The sequence below is a fragment of the Nerophis ophidion genome, linkage group LG06 (assembly GCF_033978795.1).
Source record: "Nerophis ophidion isolate RoL-2023_Sa linkage group LG06, RoL_Noph_v1.0, whole genome shotgun sequence".
Taxonomy (NCBI): Eukaryota; Metazoa; Chordata; class Actinopteri; order Syngnathiformes; family Syngnathidae; genus Nerophis; species Nerophis ophidion.
In genome coordinates this window covers 32,490,811-32,518,654 of record NC_084616.1, presented here as the reverse complement: position 1 = coordinate 32,518,654, position 27,844 = coordinate 32,490,811, and the positions used below count along the sequence as shown (strand labels likewise).

Genomic DNA, 27,844 nt, shown 5'->3' with positions numbered 1-27,844 from the left:
AGTTGTTGACGAACCCCAAGATGCAGAGAAGGAGGCAGGCATTGCGTGAAAAAACATGATTTAATTAAACACTAAAACAAGAACAAACCAAAAGGGTACCAACAAAAGGCGCGCACGAGGCGGATAACAAACTTGGCTGAGAACAAAAACATTTACCGTGACACGACAGAACTATGGCATGAGCAGAGTGAGCAGAGTGAACAGAAGTAGACACAGCTACAAGCGACAAGACAGGTAGTGGTGACATCGACACGACATGACTTTAATCCAGCACTGACTGGAGGAGAAAACAGGTTTAAATAGTGGCTGGCTGGTTGACCAGGTGTGGCCAGGTGCCAATCAGCCACAGCTGAGGGTACACAGCACTCAGGGAGACAAACAGGAAACAGAACCAAAATAAGAGTGCTGACAGGAACTAAAGACAGGAAACAAAGACAAATGCAGAGGAAAAACTAAGACATAGACCAAACTGTCAGGGACAAGCCTGACAATTCCGCTATTTTTTTTTTTACATTTTACAGTTGTTTTTTTACTCCGCAATAATAAATAATATGCACTTTGTCACCAATAACACACACCTTACACTAAGGTATTTTTACAATATATAAGTATATCAAAATTGCCCCTTTTGCTTTTTTGTATACACTCCTTTATTAACATATATTCCAAACATTTTTGTTTAAAAAAAACGCTTGTTTCCTGGACTTTTGATTTCAAAAGCCAGTACGTTATCCACCAATCTGTACATAAAAAATAAACAAATATATATAGGGAATTGTGTAATAATATACGGAGATTATACATATATTCTCTTTAACACAGGGCCCCGGAGAGCAGTGATAACGGCAGTGTGGCCCCCAAGGAAAATGAGTTTAACCCTCCCTGGTGTGAGCTGTGTGAAAAATTAAGTTTTTCAGAAATATGAAGATCATTGCAAGCTGATTTTATTATAATAGAATAGAATGCCTTTAAGGTCACTATATACAGGGACAATGAGATAAAAAGCAACTCCAGTATCAATGTGACAGTCTATAAATATGCAAAACTTAGGATGAAAAAAAAAAGAAAAATATTGCAAAAGGAGGTAAGGTGCACAGTCCAGCCCTGAGAAGGAAAGTTCAGAATGTGTTTTTTTACAGGAATAAATATTAAACTATCTACATATATACAGAAGCTGTCAGATTGTGGGTGGAAAGTAAAAATTGCACACAGAGAGGTGCTAAACTATAAATATCAGCGCCTATGAGAGTTCACTGTGGTTATGGCTTTAGGGGAAAAAAAATTCTTGAGTCTGTATGTCTTAGACCTGATGACCCTGTCGCGCCTTCCTGAGGGCAGCAGGTCAAACAGGTCAAAGCCAGGGTGGGAGATGTCCTTGATAATGTTGGTAGCTCTGCTGAGGCAGCGGGAGGTGTAAATGTCTGTCAGGGAGGGGAGAGGGCATGCAGCCAATGATTTACAGTGTTGCCCCTACCACTCTCTGGAACCTCTCCCTCTCTGCTGCGGTGCAGCTGCAGTACCATGCTGTTATGCAGTATGTCAGCAGGCTCTCAATGGATGAGCGGTAGAAGGTAAGCAGCAGGTTGGAGTCCAGGTTGTACTTCTTGAGGACTCTCAGGAAGTGCAGCCACTGCTAAGCCTTCTTAGTGATGGCAGTAGTATTATCTGACCAGGAGATGATGTCAGAGATGCCAAGAAACCGGAAGGTGTGAACCCTCCACACACTCACCCTCCACACACTCACCCTTGATGTAGAGGGGGGCTAGGTCAGTGATGTGTTTCCTGAAAGCAAAAATTAAAACAAAAATTTACTTTTTTTCAAATTTTTTTTTTAAAGGTGGCAAAAACTGTTAAAATGCAAAATACATGTCGTAAATGGGTTATACTTGTATAGCGCTTTTCTACCTTCAAGGTACTCAAAGCGCTTTGACACTGTTTCCACATTCACCATTCACACACACACACACACACACACACACACACACACACACACACACACACACACACACACACACACACACACACACACACACACACACACACACACACACACATTCACACACTGATGGCGGGAGCTGCCATGCAAGGCGCTAACCACGACACATCAAGAACAAGGGTGAAGTCCATCCATCCATCCATTCCTACCACTTGTCCCTTTTTGGGGTCACGGGGGAAGGCGGGTTACACCCTGGACAAGTCGCCACCTCATTGCAGGGCCAACACAAATAGACAGACAACATTCACACACGCATTCACACACTAGGGTGAAGTGTCTTGCTCGATTGGGGATTGAACGAGGAACCCTCGGGTTGCTAAGCACTAGCTGCCACTCTCCCAACTATACCACGCCGTTCCATAAAAGTAAAAGTTGTTCAAAAAATGTAACATGTTTTATTTACATCCTACAGTTAAATTGTTTGTTTTTTTCTTTTCAAGTGTCTGTGTGTATAGAAATACTGTATATATTTTATGTATTAGGCTCCATATTTGATTTTTTTAAGCGCATTAAACGTTTTTAAAATATTTAAAAAATAAGATATGTCTTCTTTTATTTAAAATGTTTTTAACCCCAATAATTTCCCGAAACACGACTTTTGGCTGTTCCGAACTTTATTGTTCCTCCGCAGGTTGACAGTGATGAACAACAGTGACGCTGTTGTCTTTGAAAATGGCGTTCGTGCGTTCGAGTACGCTGTCATTTGTAGCCAAAGTTCTCGATTAGGTCGTTTCGGGGTTCACATTTCGGCTACGCTGTGATCGCCTGAACCCGATTTCCATCCTTAGGCATAACATAGTCTGTAAATAAAATGTGGTGAAGCAAAATGTTAATAATGTCCGTTGCATAATAAGGCCGCAGTTGCCCCCGAGCTTGCGTAGGGATTACAGCGGCCATTGAGTGCTCGGCCTTGGTGAGTTGCTCCGTAGCAGTTTAGCCCACTGTCTCGTATAAACTGATTTTCTTGTGTGTAAGCATTTTATTCTTGCAACTAGTTATAAGGGTTTCCCGTCAATATGTCGCGTTCTTGCTGGTTGTAGAATGTTTACAAATTGTTCTAAATGAGCTAAGATGCTAGCTAACAAGGTTAGCATAACAACGTGAGCGTGTTTACAAATACGTTTATTTCTACTATAGAGCCACAAATCAACAATTATTTACTTTTCCATAGTTATCTTTGTGTAGTATAGTACATATTTCACACATCTTTAGGCGTGAGACAGTTAATTACAAGTAGCACAGTGGCCAAGCTCAAAGTAGTAGTAGAGGCATAATAACGTGACACGTTCTTAATTGTTTTTATGCTTTAAAGGCTTACTTTTGCATTATCATTATGCAATGTTCTTTCTTTTATTTCAGATTTGGAAAATCCCAGTGAATGTCTCCCTTCACCAGCTTAGACTTTTGGACACCACTGTAATATAGATAGATCCCTGTACTGGAATTGTACTAATATTCATAACAACTACAGATAGATCCCCAAATACACAAACACAGTATGGCATCTGTACCCGTGTACTGCTTGTGTCGCCTACCATACGATGTGACTCGCTTCATGATCGAGTGTGACATTTGTCAAGACTGGTTCCATGGAAGGTAATTGATTATAGTGTAATTCTCTGTATTTTAATAGTTTGCCTTTGTACAGTGGTTCTCAAACATGTTTCCACCAAGCACCACTTAAAAAAAACACTTGGCTATCCAAGTACCACCGTAATGAACAACATAAATTACCATGAATTGATTAACGTGGACCCCGACTTAAACAAGTTGCAAAACTTATTCAGGTGTCACCATTTAGTGGTCAATTGTACGAAATATGTACTGAACTGTGCAATCTTCTAATAAAAGTATAAATCAATCAATAAAATTATGGTTGCGTAGTAGGCGTAAATGTTCATTCAAATCAGACAACTGTCAGTCAGCGGAAACCGTGAGGAACGTGTACGTACGCTACCTATGGTTAGCCCGAAGCACTTGCAAACTTTTTAAAAGTATTAACTTAATTTGAATCTCCTTTCGTTTTTTTTATCATTTGTTGATAAGATATTTTGGATAGTTTTCCATTTTCGTTATTATTATTTTATTTATATTGGGTATAATGTTATGTTGTGTTACACATGTTGTTTGTTCAATGTTTAACAGAGATTGCGTTTTCCCACAGCCTTGAAGGGATCATCATTAATATTACATGAAGCTTTCCCTGGCAATGTTTGTCTTTGATTACACGTGTTCTACATGTTAATCGGATGGGAAAGGTCGGATTTAAGCAGGGAACATTTGGTTCCTGTGCATGTTGAGTGATAAAAATTGAAAAAGTAAGACAAACTGTTGGTGTCTTGGTTTTTTTTTGGCATCGACTACAGCCGACATTAGTCGGATCGTGACGACTTCCATTGAAGGCGGATAAATCTTTAAAATACCGCCTCAAGTCACGTCATTACAACATTTAATCAATTATTTGGCGTACCACTAGATATGGCCCGCGTACCACTCGTACTGCTGCATTTTGAGGATCACTGTCTTAGTGCTTAGATTCTTGCAGTCTGCATCTATTGTATGTGCTGTGCATTATTATGTGACTCTAGTTGTGTCGGAGTTGAGGAGGACAAAGCGGCTGAGATTGATCTTTATCACTGCCCCAACTGTCAGATCACCCATGGGCCATCTGTCAGTAAGTAAAATTATCAAATACATTTCTCACCTTTTTATGGAAACGCACTTTTGCGCAACTGTTAACCTCCTTCTTACGTTTAGTGCGGAAACGACGTGGTGGCAACAAGCAGACTGAAGGAAGCACTGCCAGTGTCAGGAGAGACCCTACTCGGTCGGTGAAGACAGGCAGCTCACAGTTTGTTAGGGAGCTACGGTGTCGCACTTTTCCAAGGTAGTCTTCTTTTTTGTCCTCCATTTTTCATAATTTGACAGCAGAATGGGGATATAATCATCGTTTTTTAAGATGTTTTACTGAACTGCAAGTCATTTATTCGCTCAAACCTTTGTTAACGGTACATATAGTAAGAATTGAGTGCACATTGTGAACGTCATTGCAATAATATTGTAAACAAGGTACAATTACTAATCAATAATGTAGTAAACTTAACCTAGTGGACCATTTATATCTGCATTTACTCTTCTTTAGTTTAAACAGTTGTTGAATCAAACATGCTTGTTTACCTCTTTAGAGGACAATGCTGATCTATATTTTTGGTACAATGCAATCCCAGCTTACAGATGTCCAATAGTATCTAGTAAGCAAAATAAATTCACATTCAGCCGGTAGGTGCAACTTGATGCTTTTGTTTGTGTAGTACAGTTGGGTTATCCTTGCTGTAATTCTTCAAGGGATTGTACGACAGATCAGCTGTGGTAATATGAACGACATCTTCTTGCAGTACTTCACAGATGTTAAGTGGTTTACATGCGGTGGCTGTCCATCTTAACTGTAGTACTTTTGTTCAACAACATTGACATAGTAAACTTTGCCAACGTAGTTTGTTCTCTGCTGGTTGTCAAAGCAGCATTCATGCTAGCGGTTTTATGATCATTTTCATTTAAAGAAATAAGACCAACCACCGGGAGTTTTACAATGGTTTGTCCTTTATATCGTTTATCGCTACATTACTAATTTGTATCGCTGTATTATTGATCCCTGTGATTACTTAATGTGTGAAATAATTATGGCAGCACTAAATATTAAGGGGAATATTCAAACAATGCGGTTTAATGTTCAAGTTGTCTGTTTTCATTCTATTGCGGAAGGTGACGGCTGTCATTAATTACTCGCAAGAGGTAGCCATTTGCAATAATTAAATTAACTGCCTTTATTGCCCAAGCAAATTGTATATTCAAGTGAGCAAGCTTTGGGTTTTGACTTGTTGGTTAATTTTCAGTCTATAATTTTTGATCAAGAAAGGTGGTGGTTTTCATAAACTGAAGAGCAATTTCAACTTTGCATTACAGTCAGGCAAAAACAAGTTTACATTGCACATGACCAATTATACAATGCTGTGGCCCAACTCTTCCAATTGTGTCAGAGGACGGGAAGTGTACTGAAGCGCGGGTCAGAGCACTAAAAATAGACTGTATGTGTGAAGATTACACATTCTAGCTGCGTCCCGCAAATTTGACAAGAGAAAAAATACATCCTTAATGCACAGTAGCCTCCTCGCTAGTAAGCAAGCGGTTAACGTCCTTGTACAGTGCAAAGTTGCTTCTAAGTCAGTAATCCTCACCTCGATGGTGGCAAATGAACTTCTTACAACTGTTATTATCACTGGAGGATGAGGACTAACTAAACATGCTACACTCCTCTCTGTAACAGGATATGCTAACTGCTTAACTACATTTTTTAAATGTAAACAAAGGTAGGTGGACAAATACAAATATCAACAGTAATGATACAAAGTGTAATATCGATACTACCGTGGTTAGATTGATATTTTTACTATCATAAAAAATATTTTGTTGTTTTTTTTATTGTTTACAAAGTTAGGGAATAAGTCCCTGAACACACAAGGACTTCCAGGACAAAAAACAAGGTATTTGTATCTGAGTGAATAGACAAAAATAATTTGAATATCTAATTGATATTGTGACAACACTATGTACTTTTGTGATAAAGAAATTAGTATTGTAATGATCTTAAAAATTTTAATTAAGTATCAGTATTGGTATCACCAATACTGCTACTGTATTTACTTGGTATTGGATCGATTAAATGTGTTGTATCGCCCAAAACGAATGAACCAAAACAACAGAAGAATACAGTTGTGATCAAAATTATTCAACCCCCACACAATGTTGGTGTTTTAGCAAGTTGGACATTTATTCCGTATTTTGTTTATAGTCATATCAAATAAAAATGTGTCAAAAAGACAAATGCAACTTAAATTGTAATACTGTGTTTTACAAAATACCAAAAAAGGAAATTTTTCTTAATATCTCATTGACAAAATTATTCAATCCCTTGAAGATCATAACTCTTAAGAACATAATTTGAATAAGGTCTTTTTAATCAGGTGTTGAAAACACCTGTAGATGTGATTAGAACCATAACGAGCAACAATTAAACTGTTTGAAAAAGACTGTGACGCTCAGCTTTTTGTAGAAGGACAATGGTGTATTTGCAACGTGGTGAAGTCCAGGGAGTGGTCAAAGAAGTCAAGACAGGAGGTAATTTCTCTTTATAAGAAAGGATATGGATATAAGAAAATAGCAAAGACATTACACATTCCAAGAGACACAGTTTATTCCGTATTTTGTTTATAGTCATATCAAATAAAAAGGTGTCAAAAAGACAAATGCAACTTAAATTGTAATACTGTGTTTTACAAAATACCAAAAAAGGAAATTTTTCTTTCTATCTCATTGACAAAATTATTCAATCCCTTGAAGATCATAACTCTTAAGAACATAATTTGAATAAGGTCTTTTTAATCAGGTGTTGAAAACACCTGTAGATGTGATTAGAACCATAACGAGCAACAATTAAACTGTTTGAAAAAGACAGTGACGCTCAGCTTTTTGTAGAAGGACAATGGTGTATTTGCAACGTGGTGAAGTCCAGGGAGTGGTCAAAGAAGTCAAGACAGGAGGTAATTTCTCTTCATAAGAAAGGATATGGATATAAGAAAATAGCAAAGACATTACACATTCCAAGAGACACAGTTGGGAGCATAATTCGCAAGTTTAAAGCTAAAGGCACAGTGGAAACACTACCTGGGTGTGGTAGAAAGAGGATGCTGTGTGCGTACAGTGGTGAAAAACCCCCGAGTAACAGCTGAGGAACTACAACAGGACATTGCAGAGGGGGGAACGCAGGTTTCGTCCCAGACAATAAGGCGCGCACTACGAGATGAAGGCCTCCATGCCAGAACTCCCAGGCGCACCCCACTTCTGACTACCAGGCACAAGAAAAATAAACTCCAGTATGCCAAAAATCATCTGGACAAACCCCAAAGGTTTTGGTAAACTGTTCTATGGAGTGATGAGACAAAACTGGAACTCTTTGGGCCTATGAATCAACGTAATGTCTGGAGGAGAAAAAATTAAGCTTACAAAGAGAAGAACACCTTGCCTACTGTTAAGCATGGTGGGGGGTCAATCATGCTCTGGGGCTGTTTCTCTGCCTCAGGTACCGGGAATCTCCAGCGCGTTCAAGGCATTATGAATTATATTTCCTACCAGGATATATTAGCTGCAAATGTCATGAAGTCAGTGACAAAGCTGAGGCTTGGGAGACGTTGGACCTTCCAACAGGACAACGATCCCAAGCATACCTCCAAATCAACATCAGAGTGGTTGCAGAAGAAGGGCTGGAAGACTCTGGAGTGGCCTTCACTGTCGCCAGAGCTAAATCCTATAGAAAACCTGTGGTGTGACTTGAAGAAGGCAGTTGCAGCACGCAAGCCCAAGAATATGAATGAACTGGAGGCCTTTGCCCAAGAGGAATGGGCTAAAATACCTGTAGTCCGTTGCAAGAAGCTTGTGTCCGGTTATGTATCACGTTTGAAGGATGTCATTACTGCCAAAGGGTGTTCTACTAAGTACTAAAGATGCATGTAACTAGGGAGTTGAATAATTTTGTCAATGAGATATTAAGAAAAATTTCCTTTTATGGTATTTTGTAAAATACAGTGTTACAATTTAAGTTGCATTTGTCTATTTGACACATCTTTATTTGATATGATAATAAACAAAAAACGGAATAAATGTCCAACTTGCTAAAGCACCAAAATTGTGTGGGGGTTGAATAATTTTGATCACAACTTGAAGTGCTTTTTCGACATAAGTGTAGATATAACCATGTTACAAGAGAAAGTTGACATATATTAACAGTAAACTAGCAAGCAGATTAATAATAGTTCTGATTAAATACTACTACGGAAAATTATGCAATATGTTACCACATACGGTATGTCAGCAGCAAAATTGGGAGCTTTTTTAACCTGTTTTGAAATGATTCTATTATAATTTACATACCAAATATACTCTATACTGTGGTATACTTTATATCATGAGGCTACAATATATATATCGTGATATGAATTTTAGGCCAAATCGCCTATCCCTTATTCAGATAATAGACAAAGTTACTGTGTGATTGCATCAGGTTTTATTTTCATGTTCTTTTTTTATTGGTTTCAGCTTTCTAACAATAATTACTCAAATTTGAAGCGAGACTGATAATGTTTTACTTGTTTGCTCATGGTCAAATTTATTAAAGGCACAGCATCAATTAGAGAAGATGCCATTCTCTGAAGGGTTATGCAGTATATGCATTCTTTTTTTTTTTTTTTGCACAAAATAGGTAAATAGTGTTTGTAAACATGTCTTGTTGTTGACTAACTGCACATCCTATGATGCCATAGGGAGGGGATTTGCCAAACAACACAGTTTTTCCATACACACCCAAATGTTAAACATGATGAGACTTTTTAAAAGTAATCCACCCTGTCTGATGGTTTTCCAACTCAGTTTGCAATTAAATAAAACATAGTTTGCATGTAGGCAAAAGGCATCCTTTTCAATGACACTTGTTTTCATTAGGGCAGGGGTCGACAACCCAAAATTTTGAAAGAGCCATATTGGACCACGAATACAAAAAAGTAATCGGTCTGGAGCCGCAAAAAATAAAAGACTTATATAAGTGTTATAATGACGGAAACACATAATGTAAGTGTCTACATTAGCCATATTAGCCTACTATCAAAATTACTTTAAAAGTCTTGTATAAGTGTTATGATGAAGACAACACATGATGTAAGTAGCTAATTAGTTGTATTAGCCTACTATCAAAATGACTATGTGTCGCAGGCTGACGCAAATATTGATTGACAGAAATGTTGAAGTATAATATTTATTGTACACATATTTACAAAATGGAAAACATGAGTAAAACTTTTTAGAGGTTGAAATAACTCCGGGAAATGACTGTCTTAGAATGGCCTAAAGTATAGATGTGTGTGTGTCAAAGTTAAAGGAAAAAAACGGCTGTCTTCTTCTACAGGTGCTGGTCATATTATTAGAATATCATGAAAAAGTTGATTTATTTAATTAATTCCATTTAGAAAGTCAAACTTGTAGAATGTATACATTCATTCCAAACAGACTGATACATTTCAAGTGTTTTTTGCCAAAAAGGAGATGATTATAGCTGACAACCAATGAAAAACCTAAATTCAACATCTCCGAAAATTAGAATATGGTGAAAAGGTCAGATATTGAAGACACCTGGTGCCACACTCTAATTAGCTAACTAACTCAAAACACCTGGAAAAGCCTTTAAGTGGTCTCTCGTTTTGATTCTGTGTGACACACAATCATGGGGAAGACTGCTGACTTGACAACTGTCCAAAAGATGACCATTGATACTTTAAAGAAGGAGGGCAAGACACAAAAGGTCATTGCCAAAGAGGTTGGATGTTCCCAGAGCTCTGTGTCCAAGCACATTGATAGAGAGGTGAAGGGAAGACAAAGATGTGGTAGAAAAAAGTGTACAAGCAAGAGGGATAACCGCGCCCTGGAGAGGATTGTCAAACAAAACCATTTCAAAAATGTGGGGGAGATCCACAAAGAGTGGACTGCGGCTGGAGTCAGTGCTTCAAGAACCACCACGCACCGACGTATGCAAGATATGGGCTCAAGACAAAAAGGACTGAACTGCTGCTGAGTGGTCCAAAGTTATGTTTTCAGATGAAAGTAAATGTTGTATCTCCTTTGGAAATTAAGGTCCCAGAGTCTGGAGGAAGACAGGAGAGGCACATAATCCACGTTGCCTGAAGTCCAGTGTCAAATTTCCACAATCGGTAATGGTCTGGGGTGCCATGTCATCTGCTGGTGTTGGTCCATTGTGTTTCCTGAGTTCTAGGGTCAATGCAGCAGTCTACCAGGAAGTTTTAGAACACTTTATGCTGCCTGCCGCGGACCAATTTTATGGAGGTGAAGATTTCATTTTCCAACATGACTTGGCACCTGCACACAGTGCCAAATCTACCAGTACCTGGTTTAAGGACCATGGTATCCCTGTTCTTGATTGGCCTGCAAACTCACCTGACCTTAACCCCATAGAAAACCTATGGGGTATTGTGAAGCGAAAGATGCGAGACGCCAGACCCAACAATGCTGAAGAGCTGAAGGCCACTATTAAAGCAACCTGGGCTCTCATAACACCTGAGGAGTGCAACAGACTGGTCGACTCCATGCCACGCCGTATTGCTGCAGCAATTCAGGCAAAAGGAGCTGCAACTAAGTATTGATTGCCGTACATGCTGAAACTTTCCATGTTCATACTTTTCAGTTGGCCCACATTTCTAAAAAATATTTTTTGGTACTAGTCGTAACTAATATTCTAATTTTCTGAGATACTGAATTTGGGATTTTCAGTAATTGTCAGTACTAATCATCAAAATTTAAAGAAATAAACATTTCAAATATATCACTGTGTGTAATGAATTGATATAATATGTAAGTTTCACGTTCTGAATATAATTACTGAAATAAATCAACTTTTTCATGATATTCTAATAATATGACCAGCACCTGTAATGGATTTATTACAATCTTTGCAAGCTGGGTAAAGTTTGCTGTGGTCTGGAACAACATGGCTCACAAACAACTATCAGAAATGCAGCCAATATTACATACAGATGTGTCATGAGACATGCAAATATAAATTAAATACACAGAGGACATAAGTAAAGGAAATTACATTAGCTCAAATATCCCTACAAATGAGGCATAACGATGCTATATGTACATAGAGCTAGCCTAGATAACATGTTAGCATCAATTAGCTTGCAGTCATGCAGTGACCAAATATGCCTGACTAGCACTCCAACAAGTCAATAACATCAACAAAGCTCACTTTTGTGCATTCACGCACAGCATAAAACGTTTGGTGGACAAAATCTGACAAAGTATGAGAGGCACAAAACACTTATTTCTGTGGCAGTGTTGTTATACATGTAAACAAACTGGTCAGTCACAGTCCTCTCAACGGTGAGTCCAAGGGCCGCTGAAATTAGTAGGACAAAACGCCGCTCGCCAAATACTTTCATCAGTGAAACATAAACACAAACATTTTAAACAGTGGGCTTTGTAAGAAATAGGAAGTTTTGTGTCATGTTTGTCCTCTTACAGAAATCATATTACAACAAAAAACAGATCTTTCACCCCATTTTTTTTTCATTTCCATGCATTTTTGAAAAAGCTCCATGGAGCCACCAGGGCACCACTAAAGAGCTGTATATGACTCTAGAGCCCTGGGTTGCTGACCCCCGCATTAGGGCAACGAGGGAGCTGGAGCCTATCTCAGCCAACTTTGGTAGTACAACTTTGGGCCAACAAGTCTTTACGCTGAAATTTACACCTATGGACAATTTTGAGTCTCCAATTACCTAATATGCATATTTTCGGAATTTAGTAGGAAGCTGCAATATCAGAAAAAAAGCCACACAAGCACGGGGAAAACATGCAAACTCCCCACAGAGTTGCTCCAATTCATATTTAAACCCAGATATTGAGACGGAAAGGCTGATTTGCTAACCAATATATCACTGTTATAGCCTGGATGTCATACATATTGCAAATAACAACGCCCATTTTAAAACCTTATTGTTTGTCTGTCATTCCCAGTGCAGATGAAGTCTTGTTGAAGCCGTCAGGGGCCCAGCTCACAGTGGAGTTTCTTGAGGAGCATTCATTTAGTGTCCCAGTCATGGTACTGAGGCGAGACGGTCTTGGCATGACTCTGCCCCCGGCATCATTCAGTGTCAGTGACGTAGAGCACTACATTGGTAATTCAAGTGTTTACAACACAACATGGACATTTCTTTGCATAGTCATTATGATAAAGCGTTTTTCATTTGCAGGTTCAGACAAAGAGATAGATGTGATCGACGTGTCTCGTCAGTGTGACTTAAAAATGCGACTTGGAGACTTTGTGGAATACTACAACAGCCCTAACAGAGAACGAGTGCTGAACGTCATCAGCTTGGAGTTCTCGGAGACCAGGTTCACTCCCATCACTTTTTTTTTATAGCGACTTACTACTTGACTTTTACCTATTGGGTAATTATAAAAAAGAAATGTTGGGTTGGTTTCAGGCTCTCCAACTTAGTGGAGACTCCAAAGATTGTGAGGAAACTGTCGTGGGTGGAGAACCTTTGGCCCGAAGAGTCTGTGTTTGAGCGGCCAAATGTGCAGAAATACTGCCTCATGGGAGTGAAGGATAGTTACACAGACTTTCATGTTGACTTTGGAGGAACCTCTGTTTGGTATCACGTTTTACGGGTGAGGGAGAACCTCAATGTTGATAGTTTTCATTGTATCTTTATATTTGTTGTCTTTTCAAGCACATGCTTACTTTCCTGTGCATTCAGGGTGAGAAAATATTCTACCTGATATCCCCGACACCAGCCAACCTGGCGCTTTTTGAGCGCTGGAGTTCTTCATCCAGTCAGAATGAGATGTTCTTTGGTGACCAAGTTGACATGTGTTACAAGTGCTCTGTTAAACAAGGAAACACTTTGTTCATTCCAACCGGTGAGCTAGCATACATTTCTCTGTTCATTTAGAGTAGTCAGTGTACAGCTTGTACAACAGTATATAGATATACTATCCAGTGAAAACAAGTCTGCAGACATATTTATTTTGTAGGGCGCATTTTACCCTAGGATGCACAACCTACTAATACATACAATCTTCCCCGAGTGGGGTCAAAAATGACCCCAATTAAAATTAGTGCGTTTTTGCAATAACTGCGTTGTTTTTCTTTAAAATCTTTAAAATGAAGAGTTGTAATAATTTCACATTTCAGGTATTCCTCATAAAACATGTTTGCAACATTATGCCATTTGCTATTTTATTTATTGTTTTATTAATATAAAGGAATTGCAGTTTTTGTATTACTACCCACTCATCACAAGTGGGGTCAAAAATTACCCCAAGCAGTTCCCATAGACTCTTCTATGAACTTTTTAAGTCTTAGCCAATCTGACTGTCCCACTTACACATCTGATGCAAATTATGACTGTCAATACTGTTCCACTTACATGTCTGATGTCAGCAGTTTAACCACCCAGGAAGGGGCAACATCTGATCCACTAAAGACTCGAGGATGAGAGGAAGCTAATGAGATTATTTTAAATACTGTAAAATCTGTAACTTTTTACATTATTATATGAGGTGGCGACTTGGCCAAAATGGCCATCAAACACAACTAGTTACATGACTCTCCTGCCAAAATGACCACCAAATACAACTAGTCACCTGACTCCTGACAAGAGGTCTAGTGAAAATTGATGATCAGTAATTTTTAGGTCTAATTTTTAATTGTAATGCCTCACAATCAAGTGACACAATCTCACCAATTGACCAATAACTCTCGATCGGTCTAATGGGCACCCCTGATGTAAACAAACTGCTGTGTCACAGGCCACACAACTACGATGCGTTCATGTACTGCCAAAACTAGTGGGACAAAACGGTACTCTCATCGGTGAAGCATGAACACAAACATATTTAACAGTGGGCTTTTCAACAATTAGGAAGGTTTGTGTCATGTTTGTCCCACAGAAACCATATTAAAACAAAAATATATTTTTCCCCCCAATCTTTTTCCATTTTTATATATTTTAAAAAAAGCTCCAGGGAGCCACTAAGATGGCACTAAAGAGCTGCGGCTTGCCGACCCCTGGTCTAGAGTGTAGGCAGTGTTAAATGATTGGCACTCTAAATGAGTGGAGAATACAGAAACTTTGAGGCATGACTAAGCTGACCTGATGATGAACTAGTTTGAGGAGAATGTTTTTGTATTATTCATAAGACTACTGTACTTTTTAATTTTGTAAATTTTACAATAACATTTTTTTTGTGAAGTCCTACTAAAGTCTATATTCAGTTTAAGAATTATGCCATCACGTTAAGATAATTGTTGTGGTGGTTGATAAAATGTGGATGAAGTATCATTTATTGTATTTATCTTACTTTCACTTTTTATTTCACCCCCTTGAGAGATTCCCACCTTAAGTGCTACCAGCAAAAGTCTTAGCCTTTAATCCTCTTCTTCAGGTTGGAGTTGGACACATAGGGCCTGATTTACAAAAGTTTTTCAAGTATTAAAACACATGATAGCACACGCAAATCTGATCTACTAAACATGTGTAAAATGGATTGCGTCTTGTCAGTAAGCAGAATAAGGCGTGCAATCTGTTTTGTGTCTCTGTCTTCATTATTATGCAAAATATACGCTGATAATCAAAACGACCACAATACTGGAAGGAGAAGATAAAAATATATGCATTTGTAACGCGCAATGTGATTTATCAATACTTATCACCATTTTGCATTTTATTTAGCAACTGTGAAAACTGCCAGTTCCACACACAGCAGCAGAGTCAGTACTCGCGCTGCACAGACACACGCTGGACAAACAACAATCCTCTGTCCTATGTGTGTCTCAACATTTTTGGGTGGTCATGAAAAATATGCCAGAAACATCATTTTATAGCTGCTAGAGGACTTAAAGGGCTGATTAAAACAAATTCAATTTGTGCGTTTTGGTGTCCTTGAGAATTATTTTTTTGACGTTAGTTTTTTTCTGCATAGAATATATATAATTAAAATGTTTTTTCTTTGAAAAAAAACTTCTTGAAGTATGCATAATGCTTATTGAGTGGAGTAAGTGCAGCCTCTCTCCCATGCACATTCAGCGTTAAAAGAAAAAAGAAAAAAAATGGCGTCAATGTAAATGCACTGCACGACTGCTTCTACAGTCGTGGTCAAAAGTTTACATACACTTGTAAAGAACATAATGTCATGGCTGTCTTGAGTTTCGAATAATTTCTACAACTCTTATTTTTTTGTGATAGAGTGAATGGAGCACATACTTGTTGGTCACAAAAATCATTCATGAAGTTTGGTTCTTTTAAGAATTTATTATGGTTCTACTGAAAATGTGACACAATCTGCTGGGTCAAAACTATAGATACAGCAATGATAATATAATATTTGGTTACATGTCCCTTGGCAAGTTTCACTGCAACAGGGAAGGCCATTCTAAAACCTTAATTCTAACCTTATTTAGCCATTCCTTTACCACTTTTGACATGTGTTTGGGGTTATTGTCCTGTTGGAACAACCAACTGCGCCCAAGACCCAACCTCAGGGCTGATGATTTTAGGTTGTCCTGAAGAATTTGGAGGTAATCCTCCTTTTTCATGGTCCCATTTACTCTCTGTAAAGCACCAGTTCCATTGGCAGCAAAACAGGCCCAAAGCATAATACTACCACCACCATGCTTAATGGTAAAAATGGTGTTACTGGGATTAAAGCTCCCACCTTTTCTCCTCCAAACTATTGCTGGGTATTGTGGCCAAACAGCTATTTTTTTTGTTTCGTCTGACATCACATGGACAAAGACATGACCTTCTGGAGGAACTTGCGGACAATGCTGAAGAAACAAGTCCATGTCAGAAAACCAACCATTTTAGCCGAAATGCACCAATTGTGTCAAGAGAAATGGTCAAAATTTCAACCAGAGGCTTGCCAGAAGCTTGTGGATGGCTACCAAAAGCGCCTTATTGAAGTGGAACTTGCCAAGGGACATGTAACCAAATAATAACATTGCTCTATGTATACTTTTGACCCAGCAGATTTGGTCACAATTTCAGTAGACCCATAATAAATTCATAAAAGAACCAAACTTTCTAAATGTTTTTGTGACCAACAAGTATGTGCTCCAATCACTCTATTACAAAAAAATAAGAGTTGTAGAAATAATTGGAAACTCAAGACAGCCATGACCTTTTGTTCATTATAAGTGTATGTAAACTTTTGACCACAACAGTAAAATGCACATAAAAAGTGGTAGCTGTCTCCTGCATATTTGAAAACAGCAAAATGCCAAGAACACATTAATATGCAGTAAATGATCAAGTGTCTCCGTGATGATGCTCTGTATAGTACATTCAAATTCCCTATTTAAATAAAGCAGTCTGCACCACTTAACAATTGTACACACAGTCTTAGTAAAGCACACGCCCACTAATAGTACACACAATTTTAACATGCTGATTAGTGTGTGGTATTTGGATCTTAGTAAACCATGCCCATGCAGTAGCCAAAAAACTAATTATGTGAAGAAGGCAATGTTACTACTGTATTAGCACAGAAAAATATTACTGGAGCATGATGAAGCAGCGTGTACACATGATGCCCCCTTCACATTTATGACTACTCCCTCATATATGCCTGCCTAGAACTGGCCCTGCAATAATGACTTGTCTGATTATTTTTTTGTGGATACTGCTGTACAAGCTTTACATCTACTCAAATGTATATCCACGTTTAATTTCCGTCACTTACAATACCGTAGATAAAAATGCTGACCTGCATTAAGTGTACCAACTTTTGTGAGATATTGTACACTGTATGTGTGATAACTACATTTGCTGGATTATTCTGTCTTGCAGGATGGATTCATGCTGTGCTTACTCCAGTGGACTGTCTTGCCTTTGGAGGGAACTTTTTGCACAGTCTTAACATTGACATGCAACTTCGGTTAGTTCTTCCCCTCTCATACCAATAACACCCTGGATTAAACTACCCAACTTAAAGTTATATTGCAAAAAGAGCAGTGACTACAAATTAGTAGGAAACAACCATGCATTACTTCTAAATTGGGTTTTGCTTATATTTTTAGGGCTTATGAAATCGAGAAGCGATTGAGCACCGCAGACCTGTTTAAGTTTCCCAACTTTGAAACTGTGTGCTGGTATGTTGGGAAACACCTTCTCGATACCTTCAGAGGTAAGATATACTTGATATATTTAAATGTTTCTTTCTTGTCTCCTCTTGTAAGTATAACATTTTATGTCTCACAGGTTTAAGAGAAAACCGCAGACACCCAGCCACTTATCTGGTTCACGGTGCAAAGGCACTGAATAATGCCTTCCGAACATGGACCCGTAAAGAGGTAGATTCTTGTCCACCTCTTTGTTACCTTTTTGTTACATATTTACAGTGGAACCTCGATTTATGAAATGAATTGGTTCTTGAACAGGGTTTGTAAATCGAAATATTTGGAACGTGAAGCAAATTTTTCCATAAGAAACAATGTAAATATGAATAATAGGTTGCAGCCTCGAAAAAAGTCCCTATTTTAGTTAGGTTTGCACACTTTAAGCACAATATAAAATGCTATATAGTATTGTTCATCAAACAATCATAACATTATTGTTGAATTAACTTTCTCTTTATTAACAAGCCAAAACGACGACGACGACAAGCCGCTCTCATGTATGCGCTGCTTCGCCAACATGCGAACACATACAGAAGTTCCTTGCTGCTCTCACAAATGATCAAATTTTGAAAAAAACTTTAACTTTAACAACTATATAGCTACAATAATAAACATGTTAAAAAGTCAAATCCAACTACAGTACATAAAGCTGATTTTGATTAACATCGGCAAAGTCGTCTCGTGAGGTGCTCATGAGGAGAGAAAGGAGCAGACAGAAGGAGGGAAGGGATCTAAGAGGGCGGGGGAGAGCCCGTGTGTGCGCTTGAAAGAGGCGCCACTAAAGGAAGGTTAGTCTTCACCTCTCTAAAATAAGTTTTTATTATGTATTTCCCAAAAAAAGTCCAGCCTTATCACAGTTAAAAACTTTCTGTGGTAGGAAGTTGCCTTCCTCAATCTCTTCAAAACAAGTAATGACAAAATGACTGCCAGCGAAACACAAAATTAAAGAATTAACCATTGGTACACAGTGACATGGGTCGCACATGGAGGCATATTTGACTCGATCTAATAGTTTGTTAACCGAAACATTTGCTAAGTTTGGGGTTTGTAAATCGAGGCTCCACTGTATTTGTTTTCTCTTCTCATTGGTAATCACTAGCATCAAACCTAATCCACTACAGGACAGTATAACAGGTTTCACTACATATATAAGGAGTTACTTTCCACTGCTCTGTGAATCGTGACTCTGATGTGATGTGAAAAGCATGTGTTCACTATATCTTGTAAGTGAATTACATAAGAGTTGATTATTATACCTTGTTATACTCAGGCTTTGACCGATCATGAAGTGGAAATTCCGCAAACCATAAATACTCAGATGCTGGTGAAGGATCTTGCTAAGGAGATTCGCCTGGTTGAGGTAAATGAACACTTCCTCATACATATATATATATATATATATATATATATGTATGTATATATATATATATATATATATATATATATATATATATATGTATGTATATATATATATGTATATATAAAGTGGAGTAGGCGCGTGTACAATATAAGAATAAGCAAGGAAACTTCATGAAAGATTTTCCCTAATCCACTTCACATGACAGAAATTGAACTATGCAGTTATTTGTATTTCTCTACTTGGGTACCACCCATGCTGACACAAATGTCCCATAGCTGATTCTATGTCACACTAGTGCGATATGGACAAAAATACATAGGTAATTTTATATCCCAATAACGATATACAGTGGTACCTCAACATACGAGCACATTCCATTCCATGATTAAGCTCATGACTTAAAAAACTTGCATCTTAAATCAGCTATGCCCACTGAAATGAATTACAATCTATTTAATCTGTGCTTGGCCCTCCCTAAACAAAACAATTTTAGCATGTTACATAATAAACATTACAATACAATTACAAATTATTAGAACATAAATTACGTGTACTACAGTAGTATCAACTACAGTAGTTTTAATAGTTTTTGTCAACATTTATTTGGGGAGCAGATTTCTGTGTGCATCTCCTGCAGGCTGCTTCTCCGTCATGTAACAATCGGAACAAAAAATTATTATTATTATTATTATTATATTTATGTTAATTATGTTGCCCGCGGAGCCCTGCGATGAGGTGGCGACTTGTCCAGGGTGTACCCCGCCTTCCGCCCGATTGTAGCTGAGATAGGCGCCAGCGCCCCCCGCGACCCCGAACGGGAATAAGCGGCAGAAAATGGATGGATGGATGTTGCCCGCGGACGTATTTGAGTGACAAACTTGTGAAATCAGAATTGACAACAAGCGATATATAATGATTGACTGTCCACTTGGTTGTGTCAGGACTAGACACAACAAACTGATACACGGCAAACACTGCATCTACAGCTTCTCGATATTTTAATCTATGCTTTTGGACAGCGAATCTCAGGTTTGTTAGGTGTGTTTTTTTTCATCATTTTGTGGTTTTGAGGTATAGTTAGTACATTGGCACATTTTAACTTTATCTTTTCTGTTCTTCATGCTGTGTCTTCAAGTGACAGAATAGAATAGGCATGTTCAAGTTGCCAGCAACAACTTATTAGCGACATATTTTGCTGGTTACAATTGTTTTGTCGGCATCTGACTTTTTAAATCAAAACAAAGGAGTTCCTCGTCCCTCTTTTTGGCATCAATTTATATTCAGAGTTTGTTGGTTTAGCTTTCTTTGTCCTCTACTTGCATTTTGAATACATTGTTGACATCCATACTCTTGCCAGCTCTTGCACGCATGGCTGTGTCAGCACAGTAAAGCAGCAGCCCAGGCATTAAAATTACAATAAAAACAACAGATATTGATATATTTGTATGTTGCACTAAGATATGTATTGTGATATCGCACAGTATTACGTCGTATACTATGTCATCCCATTCCAACGCTCTCATTCACCTCACTATAAGTCCGCCGTGATGTTCTGCATCTCAGTACATGCGACTGGATCCATTATTACACTAAAAAAGACAAACACATATAAGTTAAGACGTCCAAATGACCATGTGACCTAAAAACAAATGTGTTGTTTTTGTGCAACTCAGGCCTCCTACAATCAAAATAAGTCAATCAGGTGAAATCTTTGATGATTAATATTTTGAAATTGCACCTAATGTCTTAATAGGACATTTTCCAGCAAAATATTGGCCGCACTGGACCCCAGTTTCCGGGTTCGCCCCTTTCAAAAGCTCCCTTGACCGCCTCTCAGAATTCAGGCCGCCCCCCCGGAAAGAAAAAAATCCTCAAACCCAAAGAAATAATAGGAGGTATTGGGCTCCCTGGATCCAAGAAGAAGAATCAGAAGACTCTTCTTAAGACAGAGGCAGGAGAGTTAGACCTGCTTGAGATCCACACCAAACATACGCTCAAAAAAATCCAACCTGGCAAGTCGAGAAGCAAGAACAAGGTACACTTATTGAAGACATCATTTGTATCCATACAAAGTTAAGCCATCATTTTACTGTTTTCGTTCTTCTGTTCAGTTGGAGCTGCCATTAGATGACTTTGAAGCAAAGTTAAATAAAAGCAAACTGAAACTTGTGTTGACAAATGGCAAAATTCAAGGGTAATCTTTGATTCATTTTTTAACATGTTTATGATCTCATGGTCTCAACAAAGGCTGTTTTTTAATCTGTTACACTTTAGCAAAAAAGAGGGCAGTAATGGTGCAGGAGGTGCTACAAAGTTCCATCATCTGGACATGGAGGGATCCAGTCTCTCTGACATGGAATCAGAGGATGAACTTCAAATTGATGAGACCCCTCCACCACGGCGAAAGCTTGCTGGATCAAGCAAAAAAAAGAAACTCAGTGGTGAGATGTATTTAATATTGTTTTTTGATTGTACTATTGTACTACAATTGTACTACAATCAAAAATTTAATTTCCGAGAATTTTGAGATATGAGGTGTACCTCGTCTTTTCGCTATGCTTTGAGTTATGAGCCTCCAAGCCGCTAGATGGCACAGCTAATGCCACAGTAAACGCCGTAAGAGCCGCCCCAAAAAAATCCAGTCTAACTTGCTAGCATTAGCTTATAGCGAGAGATCGAAAAAAATAAAATACAGGCGATTTGTTCAGGGGCAGTGGCGTGTCCAGATTTTTTTTTCAGGGGTGGCATATGGCTGGCATCTCGTTCTGCAGGGGTGGCATCCATATAACAGTCAGTCTACTCCAGGTGCAGCTTTAGCTGCTATAGTAGTTTATTGCAGATAACACCACCAAGTATTGAGTGAATCTTCTTGTTAGACAATTGCTGAAATTATTATTGCAAAGCATCAAGCCATTACAGTACATCAGACAACTTGCACAATACAAATTTCCGCTTTTATAAAGTAAAATTGTATAATTCATAAATGTATTTAAATTTAAACAGATTAGGTCCTCATTCATATTCATTCTTTACATTGCTGGCAACTGAATTATTTTAAATATTACAAAGTGTGCCTTTAAGATTGTTTGCACAACAAATAAATTACCTGCAATGAGTAGAACTAAAATCATGGTGGAATAACAAAAGATGGTGGGACTGAAATAACGTTCAAAACCGAGCAATACGCCTTTTTTTCTGATGGCAGGCAAACACTGTAAACATGCTTGTGTGAAAAAATATACTGTAACCAAATTGACTTAAGTTTTGCGAAGGACGACACGCGTCCGGAATCTGGCTACTCATCATCATCAACCAAAAAATAATGACCACCACCCGGATAAGTGCGTGCGAATTAAGATTGCCCGCCAATATGTACGCGCACTGCGCACCGAATTAGATTGTCCACCACCCAAATGTGTGAGCGCCGAATCCGCCGATTAAGATTGCCCGCCAATATGTGTGCGCGGGATATGATTGCCCACCACTACAACATGAAGTATAAACAATAAAACATTGAATATTAAGAGTATGTGAACCGTTACTACCTTGTTTACTTCCCTGACAAATTCTTTTAAGTTTTGTGACCAATCAGAAATATGTATCCATCGATCCATATTCTATCGATGTACCTCAAGCACATAAAATGTCAAAATGTGGGAAGTGTTTTTCATATTACCAATCAGGCCTTTTAAATGGTATTTATATAAGTACAATTTTAAATTGCATATGGTAATATAATTTTTTATAACGTCCACATAGTTCAGTGGGCAAGTTGTGTGTTTTTGTATTACATATTTTAATATTCTGTGTTGGTTTTTGATTATTTGGAACATGAGTTTGAAAGGTTGTCCAAATGAGTACCTATATAATGAGTCTGTGCAACTATCGGTGTAATTATTAATGATTGCTGTGGAACTCTCCACTGGGCTTGTACACTTATTTGTTGATTCTTTTGTTAAAAGTAAATGTGGGACAATTTGCGGGCAATTCTTGGAACCACCTGAATTAAGCATACCGTATTTCCTTGAATTGCTGTTGGGGCGCTAATTAATTTAAAACCTCTTCTCCCTCCTGCGCTTACCAAAGGCATGCGGTAAAAGTAAGCATGCACTAATTATTTTAAAACCTCTTCTCACTCCGGCACTTACCAAAGGTGTGCAGTAAAAATTTGAGTGTGATGTAAGCTTGGACCTTAAATCCTACTGAATAGCTCTTAATCTTCTTCCCTTTATGCGATTTCAAATTACCGATATTGAAATCAGCCAACTCCATTTTGAAAATGATGACAGGGGAAGTGTCACTTGTGACGTCACGAGTTTGACTAGGCGGTAATACTAAGCACGCGCCAATTATTTTGCGAATCAAGTTTGACCCGGCAGTAAATCAAAGCAGGCGCATACTATATACCCTGCGGCAATTCAAGGACATACGGTATATTGTGGCATACCGAGTGGTAGGTGTACTTTAGTTTGAAAAACACTGCTTCAAATCATTCTGCCTCTGAATGGGCCTATCAGATTCCTGGGGCACGTGCCACCCCCCAGACACCCCACTTTTCACGGGGTGGGAGATTCATAAAACTAATGTACTGTACTTCTTTGTACTACTATTGTATTGTTTTTCAAACAAAATTTACTTTTTCTTTTTAAAAAAACATTTTACGTTTTATAGTTGTGCTGTTTTTGGAGGGCCTAGCACATATAATAATTCAATGAGCGGGGCTGCTTTAAGGTACGAGTATTTCGAGTTACGAGCTCATAGGTTTAGGTACTACTGTAATTCATGTTATATACTGAGTCAGCAAAGTTAAGCTATTTGCTAAGATTTCTAATGTGTAATGTAATGAAGAGTTCAGTAAAGTGTTTCACCATGTGCTTGCAGGTCTTCCTAGGAAGCTGCCTAGAGCCAAACCTTGCTCAGATCCAAATCGTATCCGAGAGCCAGGCGAGGTAGACTTTGACATAGAGGTAAGATTATTACCGATACACAAGAAACAGACTAGCTGAATCATATCTAAATGCCATTTTTGAAGTATGTTGAGTGTTAGTTGCAAGTACAATTTGTGTACAGTTCAAAAAAGTATAAACACAAATACTGTAATTGAAGAAAATAACCTTAAGTATATTACGCAACAATGTTGCACCGTTTGGATATTATTTCTCTCCTGACTTTTTCCCCTCTTTTTAGCTTTATAAAAAAGTGTGCCGATCATTAATAATTGCTTGTCTTTAGGAGGATTACACCACTGATGAAGAGGCACTGGCTGCTCATGGTGTGAAGGGGGGTGCAGGAGGAATTCTAGACTTACTAAAGGCCAGCAAGCAGGTGGCAGGCTTGGATTCTTCTGCACTCAGGTTTGAATAAGTATTTATCATACATTATTAAGAAGTACAATGTCTTGTTATGTTTTCAGCTTGTGTAAATGAAAGGCAACACCTTATCTTGCTTAACTATGTTGTTCTCAGTGAGGAGGCCCCAGCATCTCCCAGTACTCGTGATGCCATCCAGGGCATGCTCTCCATGGCAAACCCACCTTCCTCTTCTTCATCATCATCCTCCTCGTCCTCCTCGTCCTCCTCCTCACCCATGTCCATCTCTGGAGGCCTGACTGAGGGGTTGGGGATAGTGAAGGATAAAGGTGGCAGGGCTGTGTGGGTAACGGGGGTTGTTAAAAAGACCAGTGAGAAAAAGAATGTCATCCAGCGACCTGGAAAACGGGCTATTAAGAGGCCAGCAAGGCACCTGAGCGACGACGATAGTCCAGATGAACAGGAAACTCTGGGAACCTGTTTTAAAGATTCAGACTATGGTGATACAGAATACTTTGAATACCGCTTAAGTTACAGTTTTACTGATTGAGCTGCTACTGTTTTCAGTTTACCCATCATTGGAGTCTGATGAAGAAGACCATGCTAACAAGGCAAAGATGAAGCGGAAGAAAAACTGGGATGACACACCTTGGAGCCCTAAAGGTAGATGCAATTTTAAGAACATACCTTACATTATGCTCCTTTTGTTTCTAAAAGTCTGTCATTCGGTCTTAATTTACAGCTAGGGTGATGCCAACCCTTCCAAAACAGGATCGACCAGCCAGAGAAGGGGCTAGAGTGGCCTCTGTAGAAACAGGCCTGGCAGCAGCTGCAGCCAAGCTAGCCCAGCAGGTGAGAATGGTAACAATGTAGTGTTGAAATAACCCTGTACGGATGGTGAAGCACTCTCATAATTTACTGAAATTAAAGAATAACAACCCCTTTTCTTTTGTTCATAACTCAGGAGCAGCATAAGCCTACCAAAAGGAAATACACCAAAAAGGTGCGTCCCCCTGTTCCTGTTGCAAGCCCTCCCCATGTTCAGCCAGAGCCAGCTCCACCCTCCCCACCACACGTTCCAGAGTCTGCACCAGACATCAGCCCAGACAGGAGGATGGATTACTATTCCGCCAGCCTACTTGACCATGAATACACAGCAGGGCCGGGACCTTTTGGCCCTGGTGGCCCTAGAGGCGGCGGAGCTATGGCCCCTGGGGTATTCCTCACTTCACGGCGACCTTCCTTGTCTCCGCAAAACAGCAGCTCGCACTCTGGCACGTCGCCTTCAGGGCTCGCCAGTCAAGGCATATCAGGAGTCGGTCAAGGTAAGTGCAAACAGTTGAAGTGTCGCGCGTTGTATCTTTGTCTCTTTTCTAATACATTGTATTTGTATCTCTGACATTCAGGGAGACGTCCAAAGAAAGGACTTGCAACAGCAAAACAGCGACTCGGAAAAATTTTGAAAATTCACCGCAATGGCAAACTTCTTTTGTGAGGAAAACTGCACATTTGGCTGAAGACCTTAATAGGAAAAAATGTTTTGTGAAAATAGTATTGAAGGAAGTAGTGATAGTACTCTATATTTTATACTCAAAAAGTTGTTTACTAATGTCTCCACTTGTTAGTTTGACCATTTTTCCCCTGCAACTCCACTCCTTATTTGTCTTCACATAAAGGTTTCAGCAGACCACAACTGCTTATAAAGGCCGCTTCCAGTGAACAATGATCACAATGAAAAGAATGGACTTAACCTCTTTAAGTAACTGTTTATGTGTAAACAATGGTTATTTTGCTATCATGGAGAAAAAGGTTTTCCCAAATTTCCCAGTTTTAAAAGGGATAGAAAACTATTTTCTTTATCAGAGAGAAATATGATAGTTGGGTTTGATTATTAGTTTTTTTTACGTAATTTTTAGCTTAAACCATTTTATTTTTAATATAATTTAAAAAAAATCATCGGTCTACATACAGGTTTGCAAAGAGATCACTTTACATTGTACGCACTTAATGTGTGTGAATTCACTGATATTTGTTTCGTAGGGATTGTTCGACAAATTAAACATGTAATCAATCAACATTGTACAATTATATTTATTGTAGTTTTATTTATTTTTAAAAGGCAAAGGTTTCTCATCTTGTAGCCTATTTTGTTCTAACAGCCTGATTGTCTGGGTCCCAACTGAACATTTCACCCACATTGCAACTACCACAGTTATGAAAATGATTTTGTTGAAAATCTTTTCATATTAGTTAAATGTGTTTTATTTGTAAATATGTAATATTTTAAGTTATATAGCTAGACTTGATGAGCAAAAAAGATGGACTTACAGTGGATATATAAAGATTTTGTTAAATTCACTAATTTCACTTTCATGTAAAACTTGAAAAGACCTGTATAATTATACATTTTGTTAAGAACACCTATGTGGTTGTATTTATACTAATATTAAGAACCTATTTGCATTGCAAATTTTAAGTTTTACTCTGCTTGGGATGGGCCTTGACAAAATGTGTTGTTTATTTTTGCCAGAATTTTGATATAGTGTTTACAATTATGTCCAAAAGATTTGTCTAATCAGACCATATCACATTTTGAGGTATGCCCCTTGATGCCTTTAAACTATTTGGGATCGAAGGTCAAAATATATATGTTGTCTAAAACTAAGTTGTACAGGTCTTTTATCGTGTTTTAACTTAAAGTTGAATTTCCTTTATTTTTCATTATTTTTTATGTCTTTGTATGTTTTTCTTGGTATATCTACTGTCATTTTTGCTAAGCTTTACCATTCATTCCATAGAATGTACAAGGAACAGGATGTCGGCAGACATGTTGATGTCTTAACGTGTGAAAAAAAAAAAATGTCCAAATGTAAATACATGTTGTATTTTTTTATGGTATCCAAAATGTTGAAACCTTTCTTATCATTTTACATGATACATTGCTGTATTTGTAAAAAATTAAATACTGTAGTTCTTTTTTATATTTGTATGTAGTTTAGTCACATTGTCTTGGCTGTATGGCATTAAAAGTATACTAGTTTCAGGCTAATTTTGTTTACGATTAATCATATTCACTTTTGTTTTTTTGTGTACCATTATCAAGGTGTTTTAAATTCGGACTGGAAAGAAAATATAACTTTTTTCCAAAATACGTTGTGATTGATTTTGCATGTTCAGTGTGTTTGATGACTTGGGGACAAGATGAACTTTGTGTTTGTAAGTCATTATGATTTAAATCCGTACGTTGAATACATTTATACATTTACAGATTAATACCAAGTTTAAGCATTAAATATTTTTTCCTAAATAAATATTCATTTAGAAGTTCATTGTACAAACTACCACTACATAATTATTTATGAAAATGAATTTGT

The 27,844-nt window shown here is 38.1% G+C and overlaps 1 protein-coding gene across 2 annotated transcripts; it reads left to right on the top strand.

Annotated features, from left to right (window-relative positions):
- Window positions 1–2,645: 2,645 nt before the first annotated feature.
- On the top strand, window positions 2,646–27,621 carry phf8 (PHD finger protein 8). 2 transcript variants are annotated; one of them, XM_061903427.1, is made up of 22 exons: window positions 2,646–2,909; window positions 3,356–3,592; window positions 4,585–4,670; window positions 4,754–4,883; window positions 12,635–12,795; window positions 12,871–13,012; window positions 13,105–13,291; window positions 13,381–13,543; window positions 17,473–17,560; window positions 17,703–17,809; window positions 17,884–17,975; window positions 19,072–19,161; window positions 20,999–21,196; window positions 21,273–21,355; window positions 21,436–21,602; window positions 24,043–24,128; window positions 24,394–24,515; window positions 24,627–24,970; window positions 25,038–25,133; window positions 25,213–25,322; window positions 25,435–25,795; window positions 25,877–27,621. In XM_061903427.1, exons 2-22 carry the CDS (start codon window positions 3,495–3,497, stop codon window positions 25,963–25,965), a joined length of 3,000 nt encoding a protein of 999 aa, XP_061759411.1. In that variant the 5' UTR covers window positions 2,646–2,909; window positions 3,356–3,494; the 3' UTR covers window positions 25,966–27,621. The 2 variants fall into 2 exon arrangements, with proteins under 2 accessions (XP_061759411.1, XP_061759410.1); XM_061903426.1 differs by having other exon boundaries at window positions 20,915–21,196.
- The last annotated feature ends 223 nt before the right edge of the window (window positions 27,622–27,844 follow it).

What these genes read in the sequence shown, in the direction of transcription:
- phf8 (XM_061903426.1), top strand. Translation starts at nt 3,495, where the DNA reads ATGGCATCTGTACCCGTGTACTGCTTGTGTCGCCTACCATACGATGTG. An exon ending in AACATTGACATGCAACTTCG is followed by an intron (nt 17,561 to 17,702) that starts GTTAGTTCTTCC and finishes TTATATTTTTAG; the next exon opens with GGCTTATGAAATCGAGAAGC. An exon ending in CCTTCTCGATACCTTCAGAG is followed by an intron (nt 17,810 to 17,883) that starts GTAAGATATACT and finishes TATGTCTCACAG; the next exon opens with GTTTAAGAGAAAACCGCAGA.